Below are 10,568 nucleotides of genomic sequence, written 5' to 3'. Positions count from 1 at the left end.
AATTACCGTATAAATAATCTAATTGTATAAAAAAAATTATCACATCTATTGTGCACAGAAATTACTCTTAATCAAATACTTTCATATAAGGTGTTGAAATAAAGAAATTACTAAAAGTTTCACGCTTGTTTTAAATTGCTTACCGTTTCCTTTTCATAATCTTGGTTCAGTAGTCATCAACCATCAAGGTTTTATTAACTTGTGCTAGGCTGCTAGATAGTAGCAGAGGCCATATGTGTCATCTTGAAATCTCATTAAATAATTCAAATACGCTATCTTCTTCCCTGCATTAAAATAGATGTTTTTAAAGTTTCATTTGTCAAATGAAGGAAGTAAGATAAACTAATGCTAGTACTAATACTTAGTAGAAGAAATAATTAGTTGAGTGAAAAAGGAAACGAGCAAGAAGAACGACCTTTTCTCCCCTTTTCCTCCCCCTATTTCTTTCTTGTGTTTAATTTTCTCTCTCTGGATTAAGAAGCTAAAAATTTCTCTAAGGTGGTTCAAACTTGAAAAAAGTAAAAATATTCTCCGACAAAGAATATTTAATATATATTATATACTTCTAAAATCTAATATTTTACCTATATATATAATGTAATTTCACAACGAAGAGTGATAGGTTGTCCTTATAAAAAGTGAGATTAATAACTTGAAAATGAGGTAGGTTATTCGATACGAAAAAATATACTGATTTTGCATTAAAAAATATATATCTACTGTAAATAAATAATTCTATAATAAAAAACCATCACACAGCTCCATCTTTATTTAAAAAGTATACTCTATTCTTGTAACTTCAACTCTCTTTCCAGAAGGCGATTGCAGAGACAACAATCACTGCAACACATAGAGTAACAAAGAGAGACAGAGACAGAGAAAGAAAGAGAAACAACAGACAGAGAAGAATTTGTTCATTTGTTAAGGATGCTTTGGTTTTGAAATCCCACAGAAGCGAAAACGATATCTGAGAGCTGCCTTTGCAATCTTTATTTCCGACCTGCACCTCCATGAGGTAATTGTGCTTAATAACTTGGATAAACTGAATTTTTCTTTCAAAATAAAAATTTGAAAAAGAAAATGTCCTTTCTTTCATTATCTCTCTTTTCCAGCTCTTTGCATACTTTTTTATATTTTCCTCACTCCTAATTATAGTTGTATCCATGATCTCTCTCACAATATATATATGAAATAATTAACTGTGTCACAAACGTTTATTTGTTTGTACTATCTTATGCTCGATCCACGGCAGAGGAGCAGCCAATTACAGCGAAAGAAGGAGGTGGGTTAATTTACCGCGACGGTGGAGGAGAAAGAGATGATTAGATGAGAGCCGTCCATAATCCAATTCAGCTCCCAAAAAAGTCCATTTCTTTGGATAATTCTATGTCTCAAGATTATCATCACCAAGGTCTTTTTAGTTTCTCGAGTGTATTCGAGAAACCTCAAAACGAACAACAACAACACATCGCTCACCAGATCCGACAGGAAAAATTAAGAGTAGAAGGGTTCAATCCGCCACCGCCCTTGGTGGCTATTGAAGAAGAACAATCAAGTGGACTTCAAGTTTATGGGACCGCTGGAATGTTGTCTGAAATGTTCAATTTCCCTCCCGGAACAACCACAGCCACGGCAACTGAGTTGCTTCAAAATCAATTAACTCAATGTTATAGACACCCGAATCAACGGCCACAGCAGCAGCTACCTTGGACAACCAACCTAGGAAGTGAGTGGTTCAGTAACCGACAAGGGATGGCAGTTGGTGGAAGTTTGCAGGTACCAAGTGAATCAATTGATAATTCGAAGGAACTGAATGACCGTAATAATATAACTGCTCATTATCAGCGTCAGCACAACCAGATATCAAGTATAAATGTGGCGGAGTCAGCCATGAATCTTTTCGCTATGAATCCACAGCCAAGGTCACCCTCACCATCTTCTTCACATCCTACCACTACAACTCTTCAAGGGTTTCCTAATGCAGGAGGAGGGCATTTCGGTCAATTCATATGCGGAGGAGCAAGTAACACTGGGAACAACTTTACTAATGAAATCGGAGGGGTAAATGTAATTGAAGGGCAAGGTCTTTCATTGTCCTTGTCATCTTCTTTACAACATTTAGAAGCAGCCAAAGTAGAGGATCAATTAAGAATGAGTGGGGAAGAAATGTTGTTTTTCAATCAAGGAACAAGTGAAAATCATCATCATCATCAAGTTCATGTTGGTTTTGGATCTTCACTAGGACTAGTGAATGTATTGAGAAATTCCAAGTATGCCAAAGCTGCACAAGAGTTGTTGGAAGAGTTTTGTAGTGTTGGGAGAAGCCAATTATTTAAGAAGAACAAAGTTTCCAGGAATAACAACACAACAACAAGCTCTAACCCTAATTCTAATAACCCTAGTCGCAGTAATAATCATAATACTAATTCATCTTCTTCAAAGGATCTCCCTCCTTTGTCAGCTGCAGATAGGATTGGGCACCAGAGAAGGAAGATCAAACTTTTGTCCATGTTTGATGAGGCATGTGCAACCCCTCTCTCTCTCTCTCTCTCTCTATCTATCTATCTATTTCTCTAGAGGGTCAATGACCAATGATCGTTGTTTGTTTAGTACGTTAATTATAAATTAAAATCACGAGAAAGGAAAGAATAGAAAATTCCGGCAGTTGGGAGGAATATTTTATAGAGGAGAATATAGAAAGCCGGCTAGAGAAATAAGTATTGTAAAGTCCATAGATTGAGTTGGTTGAGTTTGATTTCATTTCATTTTAATTTAGAAATGAGTATTTGAACATAAGATTTTGGTTTTGGTGAGAGTGTTAAAAAGTCCAGTGATAAAATTAGCTTGCACTCTACCATCATGCTAAATCCTTCTGCAAGAATATGTTAGACCTCCAGCAGCAGAATTACGCGTAGATGTAATATCAATGTACATTTTTATTTATTTGGGACGGTCATATTTCAATACAGACAAAGCGATGCTACTTGTTATGAGAATATAATTAACTTCATTTTGTTTTTGAAAATATTTATGATACATTATAGTATACTAGTATTACCTGTTGGTAGTATTGATAGAATGCTAAGCGAAGACACAGGCAAGTGGCAACAAACACACATACGATCTTCACTCTTCACAACAACAATCATTTCGGTGTACTATTGTTCACATATACAATCAGCTTTCTACCTTTTCTGTCATTTATGTAGTAGTAACTATCTTCCTTTCTTTTGTTTTCTCTTATTTTCCCATCAATATTTTATTTACAAATGAAGATATTCTTCTTACTTATATGTAGGTCACAAATTTAGTAGGATCGGTGTAGTTTTCTTTTTGAGGAAATGACTTCCCAGCTGCGCCTTATATTATTCAACTAATTAGACCAACTTTAATTTTCTGTTGTTTGTTAAGTTCTCTTTTTCTTTACCTTCTTTTGTTGTTATAACTTTATTTTCCATGTTATTGTATCATGTTTTATTATAAACAGATATCTATTAATCTGAGTACATAATTTAACGCTCTACAATTATTACGAGCAGGTGGACAAAAGATACAACCACTATTGCGAACAAATGCAGATGGTAGTAAACTCATTTGATCTAGTGATGGGTTTTGGAGCAGCAGCTCCATACACAGCACTTGCACAGAAAGCCATGTCTCGGCATTTCAAGTGTCTAAAAGATGCGATAGCAGCGCAATTGAAGCACAGCTGTGAGTTGCTGGGAGAAAAAGACACCACCACTTCGGGATTGACTAAAGGAGAAACGCCGAGGCTTAAGCTGCTCGAAAAAAGCTTAAGGCAGCAGCAAACGGCATTTCATCAAATGGGAATGATGGATGCAGAAGCTTGGAGACCACAAAGAGGCTTGCCTGAACGCTCTGTCACCATTTTAAGAGCTTGGCTTTTTGAACATTTCCTCCATCCGTACGTTTTTCTTTCTCACTTTAATTTCGGTCCTTTGGTTACAAGGATAAAGGATAATAATAATTTCTGAATAAAATGTGAGATTATTTTATGTTGCGTTTAGTTGCACTTTAATTTTGACTCGGATATAAATAACTAATATTCCTAGTATACATATAAAATAAAAAAAATGGGCATTTAATGCAGAAACAAAAGTTAATGACGAAAGTTGCCCAGATCCCATGATCATTGCATTATGAACAGACAAAATGAATTTTCGTGCAATCAACTTTTATTAGTCTAAAACGCATTTTCAACACTACCAGAGTTTTTATTCCCTTTCTTAATTTGCAGTCAGTGTTTAAAGGCCTGCTGGAATTCAGTCCTTTCTTCAAAGTTTAAAGAAATAAAAATTTACCCCTACTTTTTTGTGTGCAAGCACCACTTTTACCCTCTTGCAATCCAATACACTTATAGTGTTTCTCGCTGACCTAGGCATGCATATGAACATGGGAAAGAAAGTGACATATGACAATGTTTTAATTTTTTTTAAAAAAGGATTTTGTCACATAAAATATATATATGTATTATAGATAGTAGACCAAATTAATTATGAACATACCATGTATATATAGTTAAATTACCAGAGTATTAAAACGGAAGAGTAGAGATGTCAAATCTTAAAATGAATTATTAGTAAAATGAAAAGAATATTTTATAGTAATAGAATGAAACGAAAGAAAGTACAATGTTAATTAAGCGGATATGCATGGTAATATCAATAGTATGACAAAAGTAATACTCCAATCTATCTATCTATGTAATGAATGAATGCTATGAAAAAAGATGAGAGAGCTGCAGTTGTCTTCTCGCTTTACTTCTGCTTTTGCCAGAGCTAATGTCTACTGGTGGTGATGTTCGTCTTTCTTTTTTTTCGATATTGACGCCACCACTATACAGAAAAAAGAAAGCAAAAAGTGTCAATTCTTATCTACGGATAAGGAAAGCAATTCCATCTCTTTATACGGTTTAAGTAAGGGACTCTGATATCATTTTTCTACTTACTTTTTACTCAGGTACCCAAGTGATGCAGATAAGCATCTGTTAGCACGACAGACTGGTCTCTCCAGAAACCAGGTTTGCCCCCTCTACTCTAAATCCTCTTTTTTTTTTTCTCCTTAACATCTTTCTTACTAGCTCAAGATATTCATAAGCTGCATGAAAATTAAACTACATTGTTAGAATTTATAAAAAGTGAGATTAGCGACTTGAATAATAAGACAATTACTCCTACTTGTTATAGCAAATTAAACTACACTGATTGATTCTTAAAAAAACAAGTTTTACACTGTTCAGGATTGTTTGGCAGGAAGGATTGAAAAAGTAAATAGAATATAAAATTCTGATTAATTAATTAATACTCGATCTGTTTTATTTTACGTGACACTTTTCACTTTTATCAGTTTAAAAGAATCACATCTTTCAATGTTTATCAATATTTTAACTTTAAAGATTTCATTGTTACACATTTGTCATCTCATGTTTCAAACCCAAGTTTTAAAAATTATTATTTATTTCTTAAAGTTTGTGACCAATCAAATGAGTTTATATAAAATGAGAGGAATAATTGTGTTTGGTTAGAGTGATACATAAAAAATAATCTCCGCACAACTTATGAAACATTTGGCTCATGCAAAATTAGTTTTGGAATAGAATATGGAATAAGAAAATGCTTATTAATGATACAGGAAATAAAAATATTAAAAAAATATCCTTAAAGTATGTAATCTCTAAATTAATCTTTATATTAATAATTGTCTACTAATTTTTATTTACGAGGTAAATAATCCTTGAATTATCATTCTCACATAACTGGCATATAAACCATATCTGTATCCTTAGTGTATACTACTAAATTAGGGTATTTTTGGGGTACCTTGACACTGCTTCAATTCGTACCTTGAAACTGTTTCAATTTTTCATGTTGCTGAACTCAGCTTAGATACTTATTGCGGATCCGGGTTTTCAATCTCCAGTTTTCCTTCCCTCGAATATAGCAATGCCAGAACTGTTTGTTGGCCCCCTTTATATTGTTCCTTTGGCTTATTTCCACAAAGAAATAAGTTCCAGAACGGTCAAAGAAACTCTAGGAATAGTAAGTTTCAGCGGCAAAGTACATCCATATATTAGGACAAAGTTTGCTGTTTCACTAGTTTATACTACTCCTTTTATGTGGTGTTTGACTGTACATATAATAGTTGGAAAAAAAAATATCTCAACACATACCAAAGTATCTTTAAAATTTTTGATTTTAAACATGTCTGGATTTTATAACTATAAGAGCATGTCATTGAGTAAAATAGAAAACCTTAGGTTAAAAGGCTACCAATAAATAAAAGTGTCATTTTCTGAAACAAACTAAAAAGGAAAAATTATCTGGTAGAATTTGCTACTCTCTTCTTCCTTATGTCTGTCCTATCCAACGACACTTTATTAAATCATTTTTAAGATGGTAGATGATTAGTTACAAATATTACAAGAAGAGTAGATTTCAATTTTCATGTGCTCAGTATTCCTTGTGGACAAGATCTTAAATTTTTCCTAGAAATTAAATGGAGAATGCTCTCGTATTAATTTATTGGCTTGTTAACCCTTTCCACTGAAAAGGGAAAAATAAAAAATAAAAACAAGACTGTTGACCACATCTACTCCCTGCTTAATTAAAACTCAAACATTAAATGAAGATCTTAAAAGATTGTTGATTGATACTCCCTCCTCCTGTCCACAATAAATGATTTTTTTAATGTTTTACACAGATTAAGAAATTCACCTTTTAACATTAATTAACATTGAAATTGAACATATTAACCTTTACTATTTCTTCACATAAACACCCATAATACATACTTCAACATTATTTACTCCAAAGACAATGTAGGAAAAAATAATTAATTCATTCTTAAAATATAAAAAAATCGCCACAAAAAAAGGCCAAAAAAATCAGGACCTAAGGGAGTATTAAATTTGTTGAGTACTCTAAATAATTGTTAAGTTTAGAGATACTTTTCCAGGTAAGAGCAGTCAAATAATTCATGAATCTCTGGTGACATCATAATGAGATAGTTATATTATGTAGTAGTAATAATGTTCTATTTTGCAGGTATCAAACTGGTTCATAAATGCCAGGGTGCGGTTGTGGAAACCCATGGTAGAAGATATGTATCAAAAAGAGGCTAAAGAAGAGGAAGACGATGAGATGGAAAAGAGCCTAAACAGTAGCAATAATATTGCACAAACACCAACGCCTAATTCCTCTACCAATACAATAACCACAGGAACTGGAACAGAAACAAAAACAGCTGCCACTGTCACAGCAACAATATTAACAGTTGCTTCAGACAAAAGATCCGAAATTAATGTCCTAGAAAACGACCCTTCAATTGTTGCAATGAATAGGCTTTGTTTCTCGGAAAACCAAGCACAACATCATGAGTCTTCCTCTATGGCAACTCATGAAATGGCTCACAACAATTTCCCGGCGATTCAAGATTCCGATGACATGTCCCGTCGGGAAGCTGTTTCCGGTGTTGAATATGGGACCACAAATATTATGGCTAATTCAGATAATGGAACAAGGGTGATAAGATTTGGGACCAGTGTTGCTGGTGACGTTTCACTCACCTTAGGACTGCACCATGCAGGGAATCTACCCGAGAATAGTCATTTTTTTGGTTAAGCTGAGATTTTGAAGGCTGTTCATAAATGAATCATGATATATTAGCACCACAATAAATAATTTATACCAAATTCTACTATAGCAAACCAGATTTTGGGGACACATAATTTTCTCTCTAGATAATGTTCTTTTGTCACACGCCTTTCAGAAGATATAATGAGAAACAGTTACATTATCTTACAAGCACTGTCACATCTAATTGTGCAGTGCGTACGCATTCCCTATTTTTTGGTTGCTTATTTGTACTCGGAATTTTGTACTGTATTTATACGTAAAACGGTACACTTAAATTTATAATGTGGCTTATAGGCAAACGAATCGATTTGATCCAAAAATAATAAATAAATAAGAACGGAAATCAGATTAACAAATAAATTAAAGGAGATAACGAGCCTGATTCCAAACTCAGTCTTTCCGAGAGCAAAAATAAAGGCACTAATAAAGCAATGATAAAACTGTTTAGATTGAGCGTAAACTAGTAGAATAAAGCTTTGTGTGCAGAATGTTTCATCCCCTCCTATGGTTGCTAAGCCTGCTATTTGTAGTTTTACCTAGGGAGACAAGATCCTAAAGTCAAGCTCCTCCTGAATGAGAATAAAAACGTCATTGATGGTGTATAACGGCTGGCTTTGAATGCAGATATTCTGTTGCTCATTAAATGCTTTCTGATGTCTAACCTTTGAATCTCTATTATCAGCTATGCTTCCTTCGGGATCCATCCTGCACCGATCACATACTTCGCACCCGGTGCCACCTATCTGTTGACTCATCTTTTGCATGTCTTCGGTTTCACGTGTCACATTATCATTCAACCACTTGTTATCAACCAATTTCACCCCATACAGATAATCCTCCTACTTTCTGGTGACGCAACTCAGTGTTACCAGTAAGTAGATGAAGATTCGTTTCTTGGCGGGAAAGTTTCTAAACAGTCTCTGACACTTGAAGGGACGGACATCTTCTCGCATTTAATACCCCAAATACGTGTTGCCTTGTGATTCAACAAATATTTTTGCCGGTTATGGAGGTAATCATGACCACGATCTTTGTCGTCTATAACTTATCTGCTACTCATCATTTTTACTTCTTCACTTTCACCACTTCCACAACTCTTTCTCTTTCTATGAATTTCCTTAGAGCTTTTTCATAACATTCAACTTTCTCAATAAGAACATTTTTACCGATCTTTAAACACCATGTCTTCTTACAATGCTACCTTCGGAAACACTGGCCTTCTCTTCAGTGGAGGCCTAAAGAAAAACAAAACCAAAGAGGTTGACATCGAGTTTGAACCTCCAACTGTAAACACCATTATACCCCTTTATATCAGCACTGCGTCTGATCTCCAAGAGAAAACCGCATATGCAAACTCCTAAAGTAGCAGGTTTTGGCTTGTTCGTAGGTAACCTTCCTCCATTCGTCCTTCTAGTATCCCTACTGTGAAGGAGGACTGCAACTGCTCCAATATCGAAATCCTCGCCCCAAATGGGGTAGAACGAGTTACCTACTCGAGAGAGGGGTTTATGCATGTCTATACATATCCCTTTACTTTGGGTCCCTTCTCCTTGGGGTCAAGTGAAGCACTTGACCCAATAATTTTGGAATTTTTCCACCGGTACTAGGTCTTCTTGGTACAAGTAGGCCAATCGATATGGCATATGTTATCCTACCTTCGTTAGTTATGCGCCGAGATCGGAAAAATCCTAACCTTCGCACATATGATGAATCTCTACTCCCCCAAGATTTTACCTAGGGGAATGTTAAACTTCATCAAGTGTGGACATCATGCTCTCCTTACCAGTATGACGATGACAACAGCCACAGATGGATGGAGCGGTTCATAGTTATTGCTACCAGGGACATCATCCCGACCACAAATCCAGCTTTCTCCGAGTCGTGGAATCTTTTTCATAAGTCTTCGTATATTCATTTGCTTTCTTCGTAAAAAGATAATTTCTTGTTTTGCTGATTTCTTTTTTGACTTCCTTCTTCTCAGCTACTTGTTGGGAACCACCACGGGTTCACGGTTTGGATCGATGAGTTCAGAAAATTCTAGATATTACAACTATGAAATCCCGTCGATGGAAAGAAATGGCTCCCAAGTATGGGTGGAGAGCTAACAACCATGGTGAGAAAAATTTCTCTCTTCCCTTTTATTCCTTTTTTTTTGTTTTATCTCAGTAGCTTCAAAGCAATTTACTTAATCATCTTTTTGCTTGTATATGGATTCCTTGAGGTTTTGTTGTGTTCCCCGATGTCGACCTTCTTGATGACCCCGAGGAGGCCGGGAGACTGTTGCAGGATGCCCTCAATCGAAGCAGCACTCGTGGATATGCTCGAGCCTCCGGTGAGGGTACCTCCTCTCGGTGTCCCCATCCCAAGGATAAGAAATCGAAGAGGAGACATTTCTCCTCGGCTGGGACTCAATAGAAGAGAATAAAGAAAACACCAACCGAGCCAGCCATAAAGGTTCTCGATGTGAAGGAGAAGCCAGTGATTAAGAGGTTTCCCTTCATAGGAGAAAATGATCTTCATCGAGTAAATCGTATGCTCAGCCGGAAGAGCTCCAAAACCCATTAGTGGAGTAAGTTCAGGTGCTCTGGGGTGAAAAGGGCCTATTGAGAATGCTGATTCTCGCTTCTAGGGAAGATGCAATTGTCTCCGGTCTAAGGAGTTCGACCCTTGAGCTTCTTATGCCCTCAACCTATGAGCAAACAACAACCGCCATTTTTCCTGCCACAACTACTTCTTCTCTTTCTACATTGACAGTTTCCTACCCATCAACACCATATATCCCTTCTCCACCAGCATCGACTGCATCTCTTCTACCAGCATCAGCTGAACAAGCGAGGGGTGCTTCTCCTCTACGGTCTCCTGACCACGGGAACTTAGGGAACACTTATATGATACATTCTCAAGATCCTCAAG

At 35.8% G+C, this 10,568-nt stretch overlaps 1 protein-coding gene across 2 annotated transcripts; it reads left to right on the top strand.

Moving 5' to 3' along the window:
• Window positions 1–317: 317 nt before the first annotated feature.
• On the top strand, window positions 318–7,812 carry LOC107770090 (BEL1-like homeodomain protein 2). 2 transcript variants are annotated; one of them, XM_016589354.2, is made up of 6 exons: window positions 772–1,015; window positions 1,253–1,776; window positions 1,846–2,520; window positions 3,540–3,925; window positions 4,981–5,041; window positions 7,065–7,812. In XM_016589354.2, the coding sequence occupies exons 2-6, from the start codon at window positions 1,327–1,329 to the stop codon at window positions 7,638–7,640; spliced, it is 2,148 nt and encodes a 715-aa protein (XP_016444840.2). In that variant the 5' UTR covers window positions 772–1,015; window positions 1,253–1,326; the 3' UTR covers window positions 7,641–7,812. The 2 variants fall into 2 exon arrangements, with proteins under 2 accessions (XP_016444838.2, XP_016444840.2); XM_016589352.2 differs by having other exon boundaries at window positions 318–1,015; window positions 1,253–2,520.
• The last annotated feature ends 2,756 nt before the right edge of the window (window positions 7,813–10,568 follow it).

This window comes from Nicotiana tabacum, chromosome 17, assembly GCF_000715075.1.
Source record: "Nicotiana tabacum cultivar K326 chromosome 17, ASM71507v2, whole genome shotgun sequence".
Taxonomy (NCBI): domain Eukaryota; kingdom Viridiplantae; phylum Streptophyta; class Magnoliopsida; order Solanales; family Solanaceae; genus Nicotiana; species Nicotiana tabacum.
The sequence above is the reverse complement of the archived record's forward strand: the minus strand, read 5'-3'. Positions and strand labels throughout refer to the sequence as shown.